Source organism: Rhyacophila brunnea, unplaced genomic scaffold (assembly GCF_057557595.1).
Source record: "Rhyacophila brunnea isolate RB1 unplaced genomic scaffold, BYU_Rbru_1.0 scaffold_20, whole genome shotgun sequence".
Taxonomy (NCBI): domain Eukaryota; kingdom Metazoa; phylum Arthropoda; class Insecta; order Trichoptera; family Rhyacophilidae; genus Rhyacophila; species Rhyacophila brunnea.
Genome location: NW_028232860.1, coordinates 4,478,801 through 4,504,518, shown reverse-complemented (window position 1 = coordinate 4,504,518; position 25,718 = coordinate 4,478,801). Strand labels below are relative to the sequence as shown.

The 25,718-nt window shown below is 32.7% G+C and overlaps 1 protein-coding gene across 1 annotated transcript; it reads left to right on the top strand.

The window, feature by feature from the left end:
- The first annotated feature begins 1,414 nt into the window (after positions 1-1,414).
- Positions 1,415-24,135, top strand: LOC147071109 (uncharacterized). Its single transcript, XM_085948276.1, has 11 exons — positions 1,415-1,602; positions 3,744-3,916; positions 6,277-6,445; positions 11,302-11,550; positions 11,980-12,151; positions 13,275-13,411; positions 14,626-14,831; positions 15,716-15,799; positions 18,830-19,005; positions 21,877-22,031; positions 22,951-24,135. Exons 1-11 carry the CDS (start codon positions 1,551-1,553, stop codon positions 23,022-23,024), a joined length of 1,647 nt encoding a protein of 548 aa, XP_085804402.1. The 5' UTR covers positions 1,415-1,550; the 3' UTR covers positions 23,025-24,135.
- The last annotated feature ends 1,583 nt before the right edge of the window (positions 24,136-25,718 follow it).

Below are 25,718 nucleotides of genomic sequence, written 5' to 3'. Positions count from 1 at the left end.
CGAAATACTCAATAACAAACGCATGCGTGCATTAAACATAAATCAAACATGACAAGTCAACTTTACTTTACTATGAACTTGGTTGCGCTTTGCTGAATGTTACTAGTCTTAAAAAATGTTGGCTAGTTTTAAATATATTGAGGTGGTACGATATAGCATACCCTAATTACAAGTACCTAGTGTATTATTTTATAATATAAACCATGTAACCCTATTATCAACGCCCATTAATTTTTATAGGTATTCATTTCAAACATCCTCTGAACTCTTGACTCTGAATTCCAGTATTTTATAATTTGTACTTGTGCTCTTTCGAAACGAATAAAATTATAAGTTAATCTTCAAAAGCCTTTAATTGATCTACCTACCACTCCTGTTACTGAGATAACCACATAACACAAGGATCTGAAGTCTTCTCAATTTTCTATGTTTTTTTTATTAAGGGGGGACATGCTCAGCGTTGGTCAAAATGGAGCTCTTGTTCTATTTTCAAACCGATTTTTTTTAAACGGTACATGTTCAAACACGCGCGTTAATATCATTTTACTCCGTATTTCAATTATAGTTTGTCAATTTATGGCTATGGCCGTATGTTGTAGCTTAACCACTGGGGAATGCCAAAAGAAATGGCGTATTTAAAAAAAACACTACCCTATTCTTAGGTCAATAATTATTATAAAGCAATCATTATTCGTACAATATTTATCACACTTGAATGGTCAAAAACATAGCTTATAATTAGTATCTTTAGAATTATCTTTAAATGTGTTAATCTTGCCCATTTTTTGAATAATAAAATGCCCAATTCTTGTCAAATTTGGGATCACAGAGATTATCAATATAATTTTTTATCGTAAATATTTCACTAAAATTATCTCGTCATAAATTATACTGATGGTTTTATAAATGCGTTTATAAATTAATTAATATAAAAAATCTTAACACCACTTCACATGGACGTACTGAAATATGACTATATTCTAAAACATTAGAGCGAGAGGTTTAAAAGAATACTATTTTATGTAATAAAAATACTTTATGCAGTCATCAAATGTTTAAAATAAATATAAAGGATAATAAGGCTTCAAAATTATGTAAATAGATTATCTACAACGTTTAAGTAATGTCCAGGATCATGTTTTGAAAATAACATAAAAGCTGCAGTTTGACGTACACTGAGCATGTGGGCCGTTAAGAATTGCAAAAACAATCACAATTTCACAATTCGAAGAACTATTTGAGCTGGTCGATTATTTCAAGACATGACCGTAGTATATTTATTTAAATTTATCAACGTCTTCACATTACGTATTACATCAGTCTGTTTAAAAATAAAACAATGTGAGTAATTCATTTTATTGACATTCATTAGTTGGCAACAGTAAACTAAAAACAATCTAATATATTTTTAAAGTCATTAGCCTACTGTCTGTCAGTGTGTGAAAACGTTTACCTTATACGACATGCTATTTATTTGGCAAAATCTATTTTAAATACTTTTTAAATAAAAAAAAACAATTTAACTACTTACTAAACTTTTTAAAGTGGCAATGGATAAATATTTTTGTTTAGTGTGGCTTAGTGTCGTAGTTTCAGTTGAATGTAAGTATATTATGTATGATAGAAATAAAATAATAAATAAAAATATATTCAGTGCCTTATTTTAGCAGTGTGATATGATTATGTAATATATGTATAAATAGCAAGTATTTTATTAAAATATTGTCAATTATTTAATACCAGCGGCAAGTAATAATGGTAATTGGTAAGTATTAATATATTAAATATGAAAGTAATTAAATAAGCATACCGAATTATTTAAATACCTAATGGTAGGTATACAAATTAGTTTGTCAGAATATAATCTAATTTGGACAGTTTTTTTTTGCAGAAACAACTTATTTTTCAGCTTTCGTATCATGTTAAATTTAGTAAGATAGTATTCGTTTTGGCCAGCTCTTCAGAACAGGTTGTGCTTTGGCTGTTACTACTAAATAGTGGGTATTTATTGTTTTTCTATAAGATCTCATTCCTTACCCCCATTTCGTTGGTGTAACCTCAGAATTACGTACGTTCGTACATAGTGTAAATTAATCATTTCACAAAGTTCATCTTGCGGTTTGGCCAATTACACTTATTCAATCCATAACATGAGCTCAATTATGTACGCCTTTTTTCAATAATATTTCTCGTGATGTTAAAGGTGTTCAAACTATGTACAGCTTGTTATTTCTCTAAAAGCACCGCACTGCATACACAACACTGCAAATCGTCGCAGGCTACGGTGCCATAAGAGGGCTCGCACATCAGAACTCGCCGCATGCGTCTTACGACGAATTCGTCGATGTGACGTCATCGGAAACCAAGAAACAAACGTTATCAAATGGAGCTTCGCAGATTGGCCGATGCAACTGCAACGTGAGACGATCCGCAGATGCAACATGTCGCATTTGCTACAGCCTGCATGTTGATATCCAAAAAAGTCGACTCCACGCAAGCGCACAATCGATGGATCGGCCATTTCTCTCCAGACTGTCGCCGAGTTTGACGTTTCCCGTACATCGATAAAAATGGCAGACGAAAGAAGCAACATCACATTCGTGCAGGAAATAGAAAAATACAAATGCATTTATGATTATTTGACGATTTGATGATTAATTGACGGATGAATCCAATATTTTCGCCTTCTACTTAAATGTCTGCGGTACCAATACATAATAATTGCTGTTTCCGCGTCTGATGACATATTTGCACAATGCGTTGTCTAGCTAGAGTATAATTTTGACGTTTCGGGGTACGCGCGAATGCTGCAGCGGCAAACGTCGAATGTCGATGCCGCTAGGCAGATGTGCGAGGTTGGTTGTACTAATGCAACATTCGCCGGCAGTCTCAGAAGGTTTGATTTATGGCCGTCAGGCACACAAGGCGACTTGTGATGTGCGAGCCGGCTAACGCATAACCATACATGTTAAATTGTACCTACGTATTGTCACCTCCAATGGGAGAACCTAACCGAAAAAAAAAATATTTTTTTAAACGGTACCTACATGTTCAAACACGCGCGTAAATTTTACTCCCTACTTCAGTTGTTTGTCAATTTATGACTACGGCCGTATATTGTAGCTTAACCACTGGGGGATGACAACAGAAATAGCGTATTTCAAAAAAAAAACACTACCTTATTCTTAGGTCAATAATTATTATAAAGCAATCATTATTCGTACAATATTTATCACACTTGAATGGTCAAAGACATAGCTTATAATAAGTATCTTTAGAATTACCTTCAAATGTGTTAATCTTGCCCATTTTTTGAATAATAAAATGCCTAAATCTTGTCAAATTTTGGATCACAGAGATTATCAATATAATTTTTTATCGTAAATATTTTACTAAAATTATCTCATTATAAATTATAATAATGGTTTTATAAATGAGTTTAAAAATTAATAAATGTAAAAAATCTTAACACCACTGCACATTCATGTACCGAAATATGACTATATAATATTCTAAAACATTAGAGCGAAAGGTTTAAAAGAATACTATTTTATGTAATAAAAATACTTTATGCAGTCATCAAATGTTTAAAATAAATATAAAGGATAATAAGGCTTCAAAATTATATAAATAGATTGTCTACAACGTTTAAGGTATGTCCAGGATCATGCTTTGAAAATAACTCCATTTTGACCCACGCTGAGCATGTCCGCCCTTAACTCTTATATTTTTTTCTGTTACAGCCCAGAGTGACATACAAGCCTATCCATCAAGTTTAACAGTTTTTTCTGGAGGAAATTTTTCTATTGAACTAACATCAATTGATTTCAACTTTGACACTATCGACAGGTGTCGTATATTATCACCACGAAATCGATTATATATACACAATATGTTTGTGAACTCTACATATAGAGTGAGTTATATTAATCTTTTTTAAGCAAGTTTTACCAATGAATTAATGCTTTCTTTAATGATACTGTTAATAGCTCGGAATTACATAATATTGGTGGTAAAATGATTTGATTTCGCAATCAGATATGCAAGAGAATATTTTCGCAGACTGAAATAATATTGTTACTAGCCAATATATTACGCGATTTGCGCATGAACAATTATGCATATCATTCAAGCCCTGAATAAAATGTATTTCCAGCATTACGATGTATAACAATCAAATCACGTAAGCATACGTGAGCTCGCGGTATGATTACGGAAGCTATGGGTAAAAAGTGTGCAATGTCATTTTACTTCGCATTCAAATTGTTATAAGACAGATGCTACCATCCTGTAGCACATTTTGAGCCGAAAACGAATAGTGTCAGACAAAATCTGCCATAATCATCAGAACTACATTAGGATCGCGTCTCGCGTTTCACACGATATCACCAACCTCACGGGTCATAGAATTTTTTTTTCTGAAGATTTAAACAATTTTTAGTCATGCGCTCTCATGCATCTATGGTTTTAGAGGTTTGGAAGGGGATTAAAATTGTCACGTAATTCACCTAATGTTTTTTTACGTTGTCAGTTTTTATTATTGATCGTTATGATTGTTATACCACGTGCGCTTTCATGACGTGACGGTAATGTGTTTCTAGCATTAGTGATATCTAGTAAAATCTAGTAACTGAATTACGAGACATACAATAAAAAATAATAACATATTTACACACTGCTATGTTTTATAAAAATCGATGTTTTCAAAATATATATTAAAAAAACATCAAAATTATGAATTAGTCAAAAAAAATATATACCTATTTATTATTATTAATAATAAACATAATCATAAAGTAATAAGAACTTTTTTTAAAATTGTAAGTTCACTTTTAACTTTAATACTAATTTATTCGACAAAACTATGTTTAATTGTAATGCTGTTAGATAGAGGTTTATACGTATTTATTTGATCATCATTATATCATCATAAATTATCAAAGATATTCTCAAACTTCAATCTTCATATTTTCCCGCTATATGCCTCTGGTAGGCGTATTCACCTTAAAGCGCGAACCAAATTGAGGTGAATGTCGCGGACTATCACGTGACGTCACAGTAAGCTGCCGCCACGGGGAAAAAGTGTGTTATGTCGTTGTTTTTGGTATTTAAAATATTATCAGACTGCTGCTCCCATCCCGTAGCACATTTTGAACTTTTAAACGAACATTGTAAGTTGGCAAAATCTGCCGAAATCACTGAAACAACAATGAGGTCACCTCACGTTGAATTGCACTGCACCGACAACTGCATTAAACATTTTTATCATATTCAACATGCCTACACTTTTCGAATGTCATGTCAAAATTACGTTCTTTTTGTTTTTAGCGGTTGGCACAATGTTTTTTCGATAAGAATGTTGTCTTTTATCTATGTTCTGCAGGTTGGGTTCAGTTCAAAATATTATCTTTGGATGTCATGACGCAAGTATTTTAATGTACGCACACGTAGAAACTGTTAAAATGAACTGAAATTAGCATGAATAATGAATAATAATAATTTAAATTACTAATACATTATAGTAGGCACTTCATCAGTGTCATTCTTCAGTGAATTTACAGAGATGGTGATGGTTCAAAATATTCTGCAAAATTACGAAACTATAGACTAATTTTTTCGCCGCGACAGCGTGACAGTAGGCGACATGCACCATGACGCGCACCTCAATTTGATTCGCGCTTTATGGATGGCCAATATTATAAAATTAATCCCTAAATAATTCCACTTTGGTCGATAATGCCGTGTACCAAATTCGCTGCTCTGTAATACAACCGTTTAATTACCTAACCCACTTTTATGGTATTTTAAATAAAAATACAAAATGTTTGCTGTTCAAATAAGCAATAATTAATATTTAGCCAAATTACTTAACTAGGTAGGTATATTGTGTATATTTTGGATTCCATGAAAAAACAGAACAGTGACAAAACAGAACGACGATATATATAACTATGACCTTTCAGGAAAACTATAAATTTAATATTGAAATTGTCCTATCTCTATTATGTTGATAGATTTTTAATAGCACAAATTTTCAATACGCCATAATTAATCAAATTATATACCTAATTTTTGCATTCCTAATCGCTAGAAAGCCTCAAATAAACGGGACTTAAAAAATAATGTTTCATTTTTGCCCTGGCTGTTCTGTTTTGTCACTGTTCTGTTTTGTCATGTTTTGTTTTGTCCGGTTACATTATAATGTATATATATATTATATATTTTGTATTCCTTCAATTCTTTTCTACGCTTTCAATTATTTTGTTATTTTTATAGGAACAACGAGTTTCAGCTGACGGACGCGATACTTTTCATATGGTGGGTAACAAGCGATGCCGATTTAGTGTGACGTCGGCTTCTACTATAAGCGAGGGCAGGTGGACAATTTTGACCAACACTATTAACCAAGACTCTATTATGAGTGATTCATATATAACTGTACCATGTGAGTAGATACATAAATAATATGGTAATTAATTTTGTAATGTGGATTATAAAAAATACACATTTCTGAATACATAATAAGCAGTGGTGTGCTGTTCATAATATATAATTATGCGGAAGAAGGTCATCACTGATATAATTAATTATTTTAAGATATAGTCACAGTCCAAGCCAATTATTGTCGTAACCATAAAAACTATAAAATTGTTCAGGAATTGATAAAAACTGTGGGCTTTGGATTTGCTTATTATTTTATATCGGTACTTATATTATTTTATTTAAAATTGAGAATTTTCTTTTATTGACACACCATTGGCTTACGTTTAGCGGGTTTCAGCATTTGGCTATCAAATTACGGTAATTGTGCCGCAGAGGTGGACACGAGCTTTTATATTATTTTTTTTTACGAAAACCTGAGAAATGCGTGAAAAAGTGAAATTTCAGAGACATGATAAATGCGCGAATGGGACGTAAACCCGGGACATGCAGGGTTTGATTCCTTTCCGGGATGGCTTACCTTTTTCAAAAAAGAATTTTTCTTTTGGTTATAATATTATATTTTCTCAGAAAGTTTTTTCAAAATTATGTATGTTCAATAATTAGGATGGTACATTCTTAAATCTTGTGAATTATTCGTTGAATAAAAGAAATAGTTAATTATAATTTATTCTTAGTTATCAATTTAAATTGTCTATCGTTAATAACAATAATTCAACATTGGGTCTATTCTATACTTATCGACCGCTAAAGTGATAAATAGACCGGGAATATACGGGCAACTTCGTGTTGCTACTGCTGGCAGTAAACGAGCAGCCGAGTATAGCAACTCGTGCTGCCGACCAAGACAACTTATGTTGCCGTGCTTGGCAGCAAATGCGTCAGCGGGAGCTGGAGTTTACGAACGAATCTCGACTCATATCCAAAATGAATGTTGAAGGAGAAGCTGTGTTGTTCATAAATGTGTTGTTGCTTGTGCTTTTAGTACGTAACAGAAGACGTAGAAAAGCTTGCAGATTTTGGATACATCCTATCATGTCTCAAAGGTCTGGGCATGGTGAATGTCATACTCTATTTATGCAACTACGGCACATTTTACCAATAAATCACATTTTAGATTTCAAATGCACTCATTGTTTTTTATGTCACTTATAAAAGCGTCCGTGTCAAAATTATTGTCGTCCATATTTTGCAAAAACTCGGATTGGAATGACGGTGCGCATGACTAGGCGCCAGGCGTTGAGAGAGGTGGGAGGGGCTGAGTTGCTATACCGGGCAGTGCTAGAGCTGCCGAGTGTATTTTTGACGCGGCGACAAATTAACTGCCTCAACTCGGCGGTTTCGGGCAGCGCGTCGACTGCAGCCACCGAGGTCGGCAGCAGAGAGTTGCTGTGTATGCGTCCGTTATGAGTTTTGTATGAAAAATTGGGGTTCTCCGAGTTGCCACTGCCGGCAGCAGCAACACGAAGTTGCCCGTATATTCCCGGCCCATATTTATGTGGTAGTATAATAATAATTATTGTTAGGTACAATAAGTTAGCCGTCTAAACTAGTGCTTTCCAAACTTTGTGTTACTACGCTTCCCTTTTAAAAAAAATTATCTTGACGCCTCCCCCCCTTTTATTTCATTAAACAATATAGACACATTTTTTCTTTGGCAGACCCACCTACCTATCGCTGAGGTTAAGGGCAGTGTGGTGCTCTAATGTAGTGTTTCCTAAATTATACACGAGAGTTATCATTTATTTAAGTATATCAATCATCATATAGGTACCACGTCAAATTGAAACGCAAAACCACATATTTAACGTATTGAAAAATCCTGTAAAAACGCAGCGCCGCAGGCGACTTTTTTTAGTATTAACAAAATAATATGATTTTAATGCATTAGCAAACTAACCAATAACTCAGTAAATAGATTTTTGTTTGCTTCAATATATCTGGCGCAGAAATCAATTAAAAGTGGAAACATGGCGAACTTATTTTGTTTGTAATTTTGATTTCCAAAGCACCAATTTTTATGAATGCCTTCACTTTATCTTTTTAAATCAGTGAATGCATTAATTGTCCTTGCATTGATTTATTCACTCAATCTTTTTTTAAATTTCAACCAAATAGACAATTTTAACAAAAAAATTAGCTTAGACATTTTTCCTCAAATTGCAACATTATGATTTGACCCTTTATTTCATCTTTTTAACGAGATATCCAGCGCGCATCACAATAGGATAGAAGTGAGGTATTATAAAATTAGTCTCTATATTTTCAGACAGGTTTGCAAACAACCTTTTATAGGACTGTTTTTTATGTAATTTATAACTAGCGGCCGCAACATGCAAGATCTACAATATACCCTAACGTTAAAGATTCAAATCGTTATTACAAGTCCATTGCATATCACGGCATTATTTCAGACAAAATTTATCAAGAAATTAAACATAGCGTCAACCTAGGATTCAAAACTAATAATAATCTAGGATTAAACTTAAAAATAGTAAAGATAAAATCAAAAAACTGGAGAAAAGCGGAGTTTATAAAATAACATGTGACACATGTTAGTAGTCTATTGTAACGAATGCTGTAAGGTATATAAAGTAATTGGAGGGAAAAGTATCACCTCCTCGTCATAAAAAATTTATAAAATACCACCCTACAATTTTCATTAACATCGGCCTAGCTCAGTCCAAAAATATACGGTAAAGCAATGAAAATCCTCTGTAGAAAACAAACATACTTGTTAGGTCGTGAGAACAGTTGTAAACGCTCACTTGTCAACGAGGTCCTCCAGTACACCTTTAAGGAAATAATTATCTAGAGCAAAGATATAAGGGGCGCCATGCCGAGATTTCTCCAACGGAGTGTACATTACACTAGGGAATAAATCAAGGCAACAATGAAAATAAATAAAAAGATTTGTTTTGAGTAGGAACCAAGTCCACAAACATAGGTTTATTCAACATGGTTAGCAAATGACACGTGGTCCAAACCACCAATATACTAAAAGTGAAACAGTTATAATCGAACAATGCCTGGCCTATATCCTACAAGAAACAGTTTCTGTGGGGTATTATTAAGAGATAAACAAAATGAGGTTAAAACCCTAGAACAGCAAAATATGATACGTGTAACAAAATACCGGAAGATGGCCTCCATGTGGCCGGTGTCCGAAGCCGACACAGAAGTCCCGTGCAACACGTCTTCACTCGTCACTGTCTGGTAATGTCCTGCCATCCGCCCAGTCGAACAACGTCTCGTTTCACGTTGCATAGGTGCCAACGTAAAAAATATATTCTCCTCCAGACTTGCACGCGAACTATGCTGAATTTCATTGGCATGGTGCTGCCATTGTGTTTATAACGCATTTATTCAAATATAACTGAATAAATAACGTCACACTATGCTACATTAGTCAATCTGGCAGGCCTATAAAAACTTGTTTCGAAGAACACCTCCGGTCTTTCAGGAATAGTAAAACAGATTCTCAGTTCGCTAAACATTTGATATCAAATTCGCATAGCATCAGTAATAACATAACGCCAGAATGTTAGCATATAATATGTAACAAATGTCTAAAATTAAATTTACTCGAACAAAACGCATTTTTTTTTGTAGTACTTATTCCACTTTTAATCAATAGATTAGAACCGGTTTTGTCCGCCTCAGATGGACATTTTCAACATTGAGTTGAACATTGAGTTGAAAATGTCCCTCTGAGGCGGACGAAACGGGTCCTAATCTATTGATTAAAAGTGGAATAAGTACTACAAAAAAATTACGTTTTATTAAATAAAAACAACAATACAATGCAGTTCCATCATGAATTGACAGTTAATAAAAAAAAATGTACTCGAACAGTTAAATTAATCGCGAATTATCCAAATGTAATCAGATAGTTGATGAAAATTTGGTAATGCATTCGTCGCCACAATTAAATATAATTTAAGCACATGATTAACACAATAATTATACTAATAATATTTTAATTGATTAATAATGTCAAGAAATAGCCAAAGCACTCGAACATTGTACTTTCGATAAATTTTGATATCCATTAAAAAACCCACGTAGGGTTTTCAAAGTATTAATAATATTACAATTAATAATAAGTATACAAAGTCATAATATTGTTGGAACCATTAAGAAAATGTATTCTGTCTCTATCTATACGTATAGTATTTAAGCAACGGCAAACGGCCTATCTGAATAGTCTTGATAATGGTGTTACAACTGAAATAGCTATCAACAAAACCTTTTTTAAAAACCTGTAGAATTTAATAATAATTATATTTTCATTTCTTGTAAAATGAAATTCTACCAAGTAAATGTTAACTCAATTAATAAAGTAATATAACATAAATAATTTGAAAACATATCGGATATGACACCCGACGGAAGGTGTACCCATATGAAGTGAATTCGCGCCAACGTTCTTTGCCAATTAAGCAATGGGTGTCCTATCTAAATAAAATGAAATAATCTAATAGTTTTACATTATTTGTCTATCAAATTATGCTAATTTTTGCTAATATAGGTTTTTAGGCTAAATTATGGCCTTTGTGTTTGAAAAGCAAGGAATCAATTACCTTAATTACTAACGTAATATTTTCAAAGAATTCTTTTCTTAAAATTTCTAATACGTTTAATAATAATACTGATATCTTCTCAAATTATGTATATTCAATATAAAGAATGTTATATTCTCAAATCTTGTAAATTATTCGTTGAATTAAAAAATATTTTATAAAAATAATAGGTATACCTACTTAAGTGAATATATTATATAATACATTAAAAGTATATTTTCTATAAAGAGTAACAGAATCATGGGAATACTTATTTTTTCCAAACGATTTTCTTCAGATCATCCAATACCAGAGAAAATCCTTGAAGCAGAGATTGGATCGTCTGTGCTCTTTGACTGCGCAGAAAGTTCCTCCTCAAAACCTAACGTCTGCAGCATTTTTAGCAATTCTGGAGAGCTTTACAGTTCCGAGTGCTCCTTCAGACTTGATCCAATGAGAGTGATTGATATTGGAAACTGGACGTGCGTTATGGATGTTGCTGGGTCTATGAATCAGATCAATCACAGGATTATCTTGGTAGAGTCAGGTAGGATAAGCATGAATTATTGCCTATTATATAATATGCCGCATTAAATGATATTTTTAGGTTATCATTGAGTGCGATGCGTCTGAGCAATATTGTTTCAATTGCACGCATATCTTGCTCGATTTAGGTATTCACATGTGTTCCATACCAGTTGTATCGTGGCGTCTCCTGCATTACATACATTATACAATACTGCCCGATTACAGCTAGGACAGCGATGGCGAACCTTTTTATGCATATGTGACAATGAGAATTATTCTATTTTCGCCACGACTCCAAGGAACCATCCAAAATAACATTTCGCATTCACGCGATTACCCAAAGACTCCAAATACATAATTTGTAACAAGTAATTTTAATATGAAAACCACTTAAAATTCCTTTTTATAATTGTAACCGATTTGAACAATCATATTTAATTCTTTTCAGTCAAAGGAGTTAAGAGTTCAGTAGAAATAGAAGATAATAGTATAATTCTTAAATGCAGTCTTACTAAAACAACTCTCAAAGTCAATTGGTGTAGAGCCATCTCACCCAAAGGAAAAACAATTTTACTGAATGAAGGACTAACTACTGGTAAATATTCTTCCAGTATTGCAAAGTAAGTTAATTCAATTTTTTTTTTATTTGGAATACTTTTTCTACCTACAGAGAATTAATAGTAACTGAAATACCTAACGGGTGTAAAGTATCAGGCAAGCGATCACGAGTGTGGAAGAATATAGGATATTGGTGTATTTTAAGGTTGCAACACACTCTATTTCATGCCTATAATGTGTGTTTCATTTTCACACTCACATTGACACTCACACATTCAAACCCTGCTTCAAAATGTAGCGTAATGGGGTATAGCTAATGTGACCAGACGTCCCGTTTTCAAGCGGCGTATCCCGGTGTCCCCGAACACAGCTTCAGGACGCCAAAATATCCCGTTTTCGAAAAGAAAGAAACTTGTGACCAAGATACAGAAATATTTGATGAGTATTCACTTTTTTCTAATTACATTAAACCGCAAAAAGTGTCTGAATGGAACACTGGGAATGTTTCAACCGAAAGTCGTTCGGTGGAGTTCACTTTCTGATCGTATCGTATGACATGATCGACCTACATACATTTTTATTTCAATTTATTTATTTTTTAACATATTTTGGACATTACAAATTATAAGTTTAATACGTTCACAACATTGCATTTAGAAACAAAGATATATAAATATAACAGTATTACATAAAAAAAGAGATAGATGAGTAGATAAATTAGATAGGTACAAGGAAGTACACCGGGTGAGTTAAGCAGACCCTATTTTAAGAATTTATAAAACAACGTCCATCTAAACTCATTCTCACGTAGGTGGAATATATCAACACCCGAATATATCGTATATATATAATATATCGTGATGATCGCTATCAAATGCATTGGAAATATCTGTATACACAGGATAAATTTTAATTGACTTGTCCATATAATTTGGAATACAATAATTATTATACACTATAATATGATACAAATAACTTTCTTGGAGCTGAGAGAACTGTTATTGGCCTGATCTCGGATCTAGATCTCTTTTTGTGAAGTGGCCCGAAGTAGGCGTTCTCAAGCATCAGTAAAACAGTAAGATAATTTGCTTATAATATATATATTTAAGCGGAAGGGATAATAAATGTTCATAAAATGTATAATATTACTTTTAAATAAACTGTTAATATTGTATTATATTTCAGCCTAGGAGCGCAATTGTGTGCATTAAGAATTGAGTATCCTCTGGATGTAAATTTGGACCATGGCCAATGGAGAATAGACATTGGAAATAGCGCTGATGATTTTACCGGATGTTTCATCATGCTACCGAACATCCCACGTAAGCATTGTTTCACCGTAGGTTTGTACAGACTGAGCGAGCTGTAGAAAATATACGTAAAAGCCTCGCGAAGCAAAATTCTCAGTCAGTCAGTACGCGACTCGAATATCTCCGTATAAAGAATGTACAGAGGTGGTAGATATGGTTCTTCCATCAGCTTACCACTTTGACTGCTGACCATTACATCAGCCAATTATTAACTGGACACTATGGGTTCACTGCTAAGGTTTATTGGACTTGGATTTGTCACGAAAAACTACAGGATGCAAGCCATATCCTCTAGGAATGTCCGAAAATGTATACGGGAAGAAAAGAGTTGCCCAAATCGGTCCAACGAGCTGTCATCGGCTCATCGGGACATCCAGCTTAGTCTCCAGAAAGCCAGCTTTATTGATTTAAAAATATTGCGGGTTCTTACCGCGGACGTGAAGATTTTTTCAGATAGCCTATCATTTATTTTTTATTAATTCACCGCACCTTCCATGGGCACTTTTTGTTAAAAATAGTCGCAGTAAAATCAGTCAAAGCACGCTAGCCTTGGTTAGCCGCCCACAAAAGCCAAGCGGCTTACGCATCGGCTTATAATAATTTGGGTCCCAGGTTTGAATTTTATTCTGGGTCTGGCAAATACACATATTGTTTTCCATTTTGTGTCTGCAATCAGAGTATGGACTTAAGAGGTTAAGCAAGTGGTTAACATTCATTTCTCCTCAAAACAAAAATCTGATTATACAAACCTCCACTCTGTAGAGGCCCATTATTATGATCTTATTAGGATGAAAAATTGTCAAAAAAAATCTGCTTCTGAGACATTCCCGGGCGTAAAAAACTGCTGATGCTTCGCAACAAACGTTTTGCCAAATGATACGCTCGATTAAGACCGAGTGTGGTGCGCGGAAGTTTGGTTTGGAGGGGTTCATGTTTGTTCGAGCAAATAGCTGCGAATATAACATCATATCTCCCATACATGCGGCTGGCTACACCCATAATCAAAGTTTTTAACAAAGGAAGGTCTGACCAATCAGAAAGCAAACAATCAACCACAACTTTCAATGATTTTTATCTCATAACTAGATTTCTGCTCACAGTAACATCTACTTGTATGATGATAAAATGTATGTCAAGCCATCTTAATCTTTTGTATTATACACTAAGTAACTGTAATATATTATGTATTTTAATATTTTAGTACTTACAACATTTTTTAAATTCAGATATCAACATACCATCGCCTAAACCTACTTTCGTGTCTACCGGTTCAGCAATAGTGAAGTCAGGATCATCTCTCCGCATCCGATGTGAAGTGCCATGGCCAGCATCCTACTGCTACGTTCGGCGTCCTAATGGACAATTAGTTAAGAATGAAGGGCATCCATTCGAACGCCGGTTGCGCGTGGGAGTTTGTCTCCTAACCGCAGAGGTAAGGCAATTCTGGAACTAACAATATTACATTTAATCATAGGCACACCGTATCTCTTATTTATATAAATAAAATGGATTTCAAGTAATTCACATTTATATTTTTATAAAAATCTATCTTTTTTTAAATGAATATAAAAAAAACTTAAAAACTATAAATTAGTCAAATATCTTTACAGTACAATATGAAAAACTTAATAAAGAAAATTTTAATAATAAAAATGACCATAAAATAATTAATTAATTATTAGTATATTATAATAATAAGATGCGATCGTTTAATAAATTAAGAGCATACATAAGTGAAACGGCAAATATTTTTCAACAGTATGTGAAACGAAATTTTGCAGTCGCCGCCAGTCAGAAAACGATAGTCGACCTGTGAGCACGTCAATTTCTTTTGTGATGGCGTCGGAGGAATGTATTCTTAAATCGTGTAAAGGTGACTAAAAAACGTTCCGCATGTACTTGAAAAAGAAAACATGTCAATGAATATACTTACTATTATTACGAATATAATAATAAACATAACATTAAAAGGACGCGTGTTGAATTTTTATGACAAATATATTTCGTTCGGCTCGCGTCATTTGCACAATCCGCGCATCGCCTAGTCACGATCTTTTTAGACCATGCCTCAGCTGAGGTATAAGCCTTAATGTTTTATAACGACTATAAGTTTATTTATTTTTCTTGCTAATGCTTTTGATATGTATTAATACGCATTTATTTAATAAATTATCATTATCAACCACTTTATTTAATAAATTATCAAAAAAATGTCTCAAATTGCAGGCTTCGTGTTTTTCCGCTAGATTCCTTTGCTGGGTATTCACTTTAATAATACATCCGTGTCTATAATAAATAATATTCTTTTTTGTTTAGAATGTCATTTCTGATGACGCTGGAATATGGACGTGTGGATTATCCTCGAATGATGGTACAGAAGATGTCCTCTTCTACACTAATGCAAGTGTTATTTTACTTTATTTTGATATTTTGTTAAAGATTATTGGTATTGTTCATCGAGCTGACAATATGTAGGTATATAAATAGATATTATAATAATACCGGATATAATAAAACTGCCTTAAAATAAAACGAAATGAAGCCAAATTTTCAAAAAGGCTGGATTTATTGGCAGATTTTGGAAACATAATAAATGGCTATACAATTACTACATAGTATCAGTGAAAAAATAAGTAGGTAACTATTATAATAAATACGAGTATGGCGTATAGATCTATAAGTTAACCACTGAGTGAGGTCGCTATAAATGCTCGAACATTTTACATAATTACTAACACTGGCTGAGCCAGCCGTCTTTGCTAGAAAATAGATTCGGATTATCATCCTCACCATATAGTGGTGGAATTTAATATAATAATAAAATAATGATACGCTTTTACTTAAGGGGGGACATGCTCGTCGAAGGTCAAAATTGAGTTTTTATTGTATTTTCAAACCATGATCCTGGACACTCCTTAAACGTTGTAGATGATCTATTTATATATGTTTGAAGCCTTATTATCCTTTATAGTTATTTTAAACATTTGATGACTGCATGAAGTATTTTTGTTACATAAAATAGTATTCTTTTAAACCTCTCGGTCTAATGTTTTAGAATATAGTCATATTTCGGTACATAACTGTGCAGTGGTGTTAAGATTTTTTACATTTATTAATTTTTAAACGCATTTATAAAACCATTAGCATAATTTATTATGACATAATTTTTGTAAAATATTCACGATAAAAAATTATATTGATAATCTCTGTGATCCCAAATTTGACAAGAATTAGGCATTTTATTATTCAAAAAATCGGCAAGATTAACACATTTCAAGATGATTCTAAAGATATTTATTATAAGCTATGTCATTGATCATTCAAGTGTGATAAACATCTTATGAATAATGATTGCTTTATAATAATTATTGACCTAAGAATAAGGTAGTGTTTTTTTGAAATACGCCATTTCTTTTGTCATTCCTCAGTGGTTAAGCTACAACATACGGCCGTAGCCATAAATTGACAAACTATAATTGAAGTAGGGAGTAAAATGATATTGACGCGCGTGTTTGAACATGTACCGTTTAAAAAAAAATAAAAAAAAATTCGGTTAGGTACATGTTCAAACACGCGCGTTAACATAATTTTACTCCCTATTTTAACTATAGTTTGTCATTTTATGGCTACGGCCGTATGTTGTAGCTTAACCACTAGGGAATGACAAAAGAAATGGCGTATTTTAAAAAAACACTACCTTATTCTTAGGTCAATAATTATTATAAAGCAATCATTATTCATAAGATTTTTATCACACTTGAATGTTTAAAGACATAGCTTATAATAAGTATCTTTAGAATCATCTTCAAATGTGTTAATCTTGCCGATTTTTTGAATAATAAAATGCCTAATTCTTGTCAAATTTAGGATCACAGAGATTATCAAAATAATTTTTTATCGTGAATATTTTACAAAAATTATCTCGTAATAAATTATACTAATGGTTTTATAAATGCGTTTAAAAATTAATAAATGTAAAAAATCTTAACACCACTGCACAGTTATGTACCGAAATATGACTATATTCTAAAACATTAGAGCGAGAGGTTTAAAAGAATACTATTTTATGTAACAAAAATACTTCATGCAGTCATCAAATGTTTAAAATAACTATAAAGGATAATAAGGCTTCAAAATTATATAAATAGATTATCTACAACGTTTAAGGAGTGTCCAGGATCATGGTTTGAAAATACAATAAAAACTCAATTTTGACCTTCGACGAGCATGTCCCCCCTTAAGATAGGTGCTTGATTACCCATTTTAACAGTACGGCTTTTGCTTGAATGTCAGTTGGCATGATTTTTTTGCGAATTTGACACTTTAGCGAGGATAGTTTTATTTTTCGGACATTTAGATTGTTGCGGTAAAAAATATTAATTTTATTTTTAGATTAAGCAAGAACCAAGTGAGTCGGTAAAAATTTTAACTATAATATCCCGTCAAAGTATTTTATTATAATTCTATAATTCTATTGGCTTATAGTTCAGCAATCACCCAACTGAAAAAATCTAAAAGAGGAAATGAAAATGTGATCGGAACTATATCATTGTTATTATGCTGTGAATTACATGGAATTTAGTAATTGATATCGATTTGTTTGGTTTTAAGCAGTCCAGCTTTAATATAAATTCATGTCCCAGTGGGTCTATTCTATGCTTATCGACCGCTAAAGTGATAAAGTGATAAATATTATCAAACTTAGGGTAGGTTTGTATCAAAATATTAGCACTTATTGTAACAATTACACGAAGTTGTTTTTATTGTTGCAATAAGTGCTATATTTTAACAGCACCTATCTTGCTGCTGTTAAAATATCGCACTTATTGCAACAATAAAAACCAGCTTCGCGTAATTGTTACAATAAGTGCTAATATTTTGATACAAACCTACCCTAAGTTTGATACTATTTATCAATTTAGTGTTCGATAAGTATAGAATAGACCCACAGAATTACTTTAAAGATGCCTAGTTGACCAGCTTATGATACGATATTTTCTCCTCTTATCACTTTCTAAGAAATGTCCATAAAAAGTAAATAAAATAGTATTATTAGATACTTATATCCATATTACAATATTATTGCAATAAATAAGGAAAATAATTACCGGTAAAACGGAGTACGTCTGTCATCTATGTTTATAATCGAATCGCTAAATTACAAGCAGTTTCTTATTTGTTTCACAAATAAATACCAGTTTCGTATTTTCAGATTATATTATCGTAGTGAGATAACTGCAATTCATATATTTTTCAATTTATTTTTGAGACCCTGGACTATGTCCCATTTAGACCTATGGTAGTTTTAATAATGACCTCGGTACGAAAAAGGAGAAAAGTAACCAAAGTATCAAATAAAATGTGCAATAAATAAATAATATAATAGGATAAATTTAATAATACGCAATCGTCATAATCAAATTATTACAGGTGAAAGTATTGACCGAAGCCTTGTACAGTCCAACACCTATTTTAACGGCAGTATGGGACGTAAACTCATTCCTACTTTGTCGATCGCCGGAAGAAAGACCTTTAAAATACTGCCGCTTCATAACCCCTACAGGAAAAGGATACTCCATTCAGCCAAATATCTCTTCTGATGCCAGGTATGAAAACATGTGTCCAACCTCTCGGCTCTGCTAAGTCACACTGAGTACCTACCTATGCCTTTTTGAAGTCTGTTCTTTTTAAGCCCATTTCATCCGGAATCAAAGCGATTTTTTTCAGGTGATACAAATGCATCAAAAAGGGTTACTTAAAGTATTTTTTAACAATATAAAGCAGTGATATCAATCCTTGTACCCCATCAATAACCCAAAAATTATCCCAAAAAGTACCTCAAAAAAGTATCCCATTTGCGAAAAAATATCCATAATATTATGGTATTTATAAAATATTGTAACGGCTGTTAAAGGGGATTAACCAAATCAAGACTTCCGGGTACATTATCCATATCTAGACGCTCACTCCGCACTTTAACTCTAACGATAAACAACCCCTAAAATAAAGTTAGTATATAATAATATAAAAGGTAGATCATTGCGCTATTCTAACAATATTAATGAACAGCAAAGAAAATTGCGCAGCAGGCGACATTTTAAGTATAAAGAGTTAACTTTAGAGAAACTAGTGAAAATACGTATCTACAAGATCAGTGCTTTTCATTTTTTTCATACCATGGCCAACGAAATCAGAAAAAAATCCAAGGCTCCCCTCCCGAAAATTTTTAGTCTTTATTGACCAAGAGTAGGTACTTTATTCACCATTAATTATTATGAAAGCTGCATTTTTATTAAAAATAATAGAACATTTCGTTTACTTGCGAGTAAAACGAAAATTAATAAAAAAACAAAAAAAAATAACTTCAAATCTATTACAGCTTCCGCCGACAAAAATAAATTTAATGATAGGGGTGTGATTGCATATTTTTATATAATAAATCAATATTCGGTACAATGTTTGAAATGCTAATTTGCAGGGTTTGCTCCAAAGTCTCTGTTGAAAGACACGACCTGTTTTTATTTTTTATTACCAGTAATATAGAAAAATAAGCTGTTTTGCATAGGTATGTTGTCGCAAAAGTAATTATGATTGACAATGCTGCTTTTGCGATTGAAGGATATTCTTGCTGTCGCCTTATCCAAAATTCTGCAAGATTTATTTCATTAAATTCAACTTCATTGGAATTATCTGATCTCATATCAATTAATTCTTCTTAAACTGCCCACGTAAAATTATCATAATTATAATAGAAAAAAAAATGGTGTTCTTATACAATAATAATTGTACTTTTGAATTTCATTTCAGTTTGCGAAATATTTTTGTTGAAAAATAGTTGTGATTCGGCAATGTGATTAAGTATAATAGTTTTAATTGAAGTCGAGAGTGATATTTTACTGGTGGTAGAAAACTCATTCAAGCATCAAAACATATATGTGCATCCTTCATTAATACCTTTTAGATTATTTATTCATTTCGAATAAAGTATTAATTGTGATCGTGTGAAACTTTCACCTCAATATTTTGACTGATTTGTATCAGGTATCATCCAGTGATCACGAAAAATTATGGTAATTATTATATTACTAAGGTTACTCGATGGTCAAATCATCCGGGTCTCGATCCTCAGTCTTGAAATCCTGACGAAAAAGAAGAAAAAGTTATCCTCCATTCACTTTAATTTGTGTTGGATGTTTTTCATTCCTAGGAAGAGGTCGGGACCGGCTCCTACAGACCATCAATGTTTGTATTCCTTGATAATATGACCGAGAAAATAGCTTGTAATGACTTAAAAAATGAAAATCAGAAAATAAGCTAAAATGCTATGCTATGCTATGCATTGTAAATATTTAGGAACATGGGTCAAAGAGAAATTGGATCAGTCTCAAGAAAAAAATGCTATAATTGAGATCGTAAGGAGTGTCTTTCTCATAATGAGATGCCTTCTTGAGACCTTAACCTAGATCTGAGACTGCGTATGTTACGATGTTATGTTCTCTCAATTCTTGTCTATGGTATGGAAGTTTGGACGATAAACCAAGGGCTGTCACAGAGTATTGACGTTTTCGAGATATGGCTGTATAGAAGCATCCTCAAAATTTATTGGACTTACCGGTAACAAATGTTGAAGTTCTCAATCGAATGGTAAAAGAGCAACAAGTTCAGCCTACTATTGTCACCAGACATAAAAAAAAAGACCCCGGCGCGACAATTTCAAATTCCGAATCAACGACTTAACATCAATATCGAAACACCTCCCCGACTAAAAGGTTGCACAGCCCTACCTTACGAACAATATTACAAACAGTATCTTTCAAAACGACGATGTGAATCTCGGGTACACACGGTAACAAAGGAAAGTACCTGCCTGCAACCAATCGTTATCAACAAATTTCAAAGTGCCCGCGAAACTAAATTAAATAATGTGCAAACGCGTCCATGTGAAAAAGAATGCAAAGTGAAGTGTTGTCTATTCGAATGCCGCGTGCTCGCTGGCCACCGACATGCTTCGCGCAGTCCCTGTCATTCATATGTTACTTTACCTCAGTCATGCTGAACCTTTGTATTCCTAACCTGTATAATTTAGTGTGAATAAATCCAGCCTGCGCAGGGCTGACAAATAAGAATAATATGTGTTATCTGTAATCATACCCCGTGATGTTACACACACCCCCAATCAAAAATAATACTGATGAAGATTCTACCACCGACATACACGTGAGTTCACCCTCTCCTTCTTCTTCCCGGTATTACTATCAAAACCAGAAAACTACAGTATCTCGGTAACATTGTGAGAGAACAAAGGTTAGGGTTACGGTGGATGACGTCGCATTTCATGGTTTAAGAACGAGTGCAGCTTAACTGAACTGTTCTGTATATCCAATAGAATTTAAAATTCAAATTCCATCAAGTACATTCGGTCGATAGTATTAATATGTTCTGTATTTGATGATAAATTCGACACTTTGTAATTTCAGATTTTCTTACTGGGGATTGGGACTAGACAGGGGTGAATGCGGAATAAAAATTGGTAGGATCTACTCTGGTGACATTGGTGCCTGGACCTGTACGGTTACCTTCAAATCTCGGTTCCAGGAAGATAATGTCACCATCACAGTTTCCGACTACCCAGGTAGTGTGCACTGTAACACAATTGGACATAGTTATGCAGAAAGTAGCTAGTCCACAAAAAATAAAAAAAAGATATGATATAGATCAGATGCGAGGCTTTCTCTACGTTCTGCTGAAAATAGCCAAGCCGCAAAAAAATATTCTTGAATTAAAATACTATTTACAATTTTACATTTTTAATATCATGTTGTTGCTAAAGTGCCATTATCTCAGCTCGACATTATTGTGGACTGGATACATTCTACATAACTTCGTTTAATTCTTTTTTGTTGCCGTAGAATCTATAATATTATTAGTCTAGTCTATATATATATATATATATATGTCTAAAAAATTCAAAAATAAAGTACCTATGGAATTTAAGAAATCTCGGTCCTATAAAATGTGCGAAAAGTTGCTCAAGCGATAATTTAAGTAGGAGTTAACAACGGAATATAATAATATATCTATTTTATATTAATCTAGAAAAAAAAATCAAGGTCATCCGATAATTAATATATAGAGCATGCACATAAAGCACTAAGAAACTAGCATTGTGCCTGATTTTAGAGGGCATGTCAAACTTCAAATTGCAATTACTCCATAATATGATTTCGAGACTTAACTTTTGGCTGTACGATATTATATAAATTTAAAAAATGGTTATACTGGTTTGATAGTCGATATGAATAAAGGAATAATTAATGATGTTTTCTATTATTATTTCATCCAATTTGGTCGTTAAGAAAAATATGACACCAGTTTTTTTTTGAAAAATCAGTTGGTAGGCTGTAGTTCAAACAATTGTTTACTCTTAAGACCCTTAATTATTGCTTATATTCCCTTATTTCTTTAATTCTGTTTCAGTTTGAACAATTGGCTTTCACTGTAGACATGTTCCTTATGGCAATACTAATATTTTTCATTTCTTATTGCCTTAGACTACCTCTCTCACCTGAAGGCTCAAGCTCCCTCCAAGAATAGCAGACTTTCTGAACCAACACCAACAGCATAATCCCCCATCAGGCACAGGCTTAGACTATATATACATCGGCACAGGCACCAGGACTACTATTCGCTGTACAGCCGAAACTCACTCCAAAATCCATGAGTGGAATAAACAATGATCATTAATCTATTAATTGAGATAGATTATATAAGTACCAATAAATCCACAATTTATCACTTCAGTATAGATACTTCCTTATACATCATTGGCGAAGAGTGGAAGTAGGCTGTAAAGATTCGACATAAATAGTCCACACTAAGCTTAGTCAGTCACACGTATTTGTTATCATTGAATTTTAAGACAACAGATTGCAGATAGTGTTGGTAAGTTTTTATATCCATTTCTCTGCGTAAACCAAGCCATAAAAGATAATAATCAAAAAATATACATTTATCTATAAAATATTTCAAATTATGCCATTAAATCATATATAATTTTAGATGTTTGGTTTAGATTAGACTGATTAGAGGTTTAGTTTGGGCAATTATATGAATTTTAAAAAACTAACCAACACCATCTGCAATTGAAAAAAATTAGGTATGACTGACAAAATGTACACTATTTTTGTCACATCTTCACAGCCTGCCTCCACTATAATGATTTTGTTTAGGCAGGGGTTAATTGAATTTTAAAAAATAACCAGTACCTACTTATCATCTGCAATTTACATTATTAGTTCTATGAAAACAAATAAGTATTAGGTACCTACTGAAAGAGTTTAGTGTGCAATATTTATGTTAAGTCTTAACAACCTACTTCCACCTGTCGCCACTGTTATTCATGCTAAGTACTTTGGTCACATATATAAGATTATCAATATTAGTCACTCTGGTAATAATTATTAATACCTACCATATTATAACAATAAAATTTCTACTGTTTTTTATAAGTATGTATCGATTTTTTCCTCCATACCAGAACTGACTAATAATAATTTATCATTGTGGTATTTTTGACAAATTCAGAATTTATATAGGCATTATATTTTTTAAATCTGTATGTACAATAGTACAATATGAATAAAATTTCTGTTAGAAATTATAAATATATTATCTAGATTCTAGATAATAATATTATAGTCTTCTAGTTCTAATCGACAATATTTAATTTACAAAATTTATTTAAAACCTTTATATGGTGTGAAATATACATGTTTAATTAACTTCTAGAATTTTATCTTATTTCATTATATTTACGTAATTGTCTTTTGTTAGTATTAAACTTAGTATAGACATACCTACGTCTTATATACTAGACCAGAATTTCTTTACCATTCGAATTGTAGTCATAGTATTGGTTTCACTACCCAAGATTAAAATGGATATTTTTTTTTATTTTTATAATAAAAAGTTCAGTATCGTATTGATAATCATATTAAATCCTAATATAACTTTATTGTGTTCTATTTACGTCAAAATTAATATGACATTACTACCTAAATAATATATTTGAGGGTGGAAGGAAGTCCGCAGACAAGTGCAATGTGTCAATAGTAGTTAAGTTACAGTTAAGAAAACCTAGAAATAAGTACATCTTAATAACTAATCTTAAAGTGCATTGCAAACCTAAAATATACAACAATATAAATATTTTACAATCAGTAAAACGCTGCCGTGCGAACTGACATATGAGCATTTTTCCGCAGGCCGGAGGAATGCTCACGTGTCGGATTTCATTTGTCGTATCGCAGGAATTAACAAGTAAATGGGACATTTCTGCTACTTTGTCGTGAGAAATCAATTATTTAAATTGTGTCATAGTCAAATTTCGCAGACAAAATTCTAAGAAACAATCCGCGGTGTGGGAAACTGACAAGCGGTCAATCAACCGACGCCGTGTTTGATATTCCTTTGTCTACCTTTGCTATTTAAACCAATGACACAATACGACAACTAACTAGTACCTTAAATTCATTCAACCTAATCACACGCTTCTCGCTTCAACGTAAAGATAATTTTTATTACAAACACTATCTTCGTAAATCTAATTTATAAACTTTGCATTGTAACAAACTGTAATTTGAATTTGTAATTTGTGTTAAGGGATAATAAATTTTGGGCTACTTTAATACGCATCAAAACCTTCTGATTCTATTCATTACCTACCCCTCATCACACCATCCCTTACCACATATTTGAAGAGACCATGCGCGCACACAAAGTTTTCAGGTCCGGACCCCGATTACGTATTGTAAGTTGTACGTATTACATTAATTCGCCATAACACAATTCGCCGTGAGCTTTCTTATCGGAAAGAGATGACCGTATACTATACGATCATCTCTGATTTTGGAAAAATTCATTAATTCAAGTATGAAAACCAAACATAACCTAAATAACGTAATATAACCTAACACATAATCCAGTATATCGGCTATTTTCAAAATTTGTTTGCCGCTGGCTTTCTGTAAGTAAACCGATAAGAACCATGTTATATTTAGACATGAATTTTCTCTCATATTATACGATAACAAGAAGTTGGACGGTCTTTAATATTATGACCATATATTATTTCCGATACAACATTTTACGGTGAAGTGTGATTACATGAATTTAGTAAATTATATTTTACATGTTTATTGTTTTTCTCAATAATACTGCATTTTTTGTAATATTAAAAGTTTCGACAGTTTCTGATACCGGGCCTAGGACGATTTGGCACCGGACAACTGGACGCCACGGAATTCGAATATAAATAGAC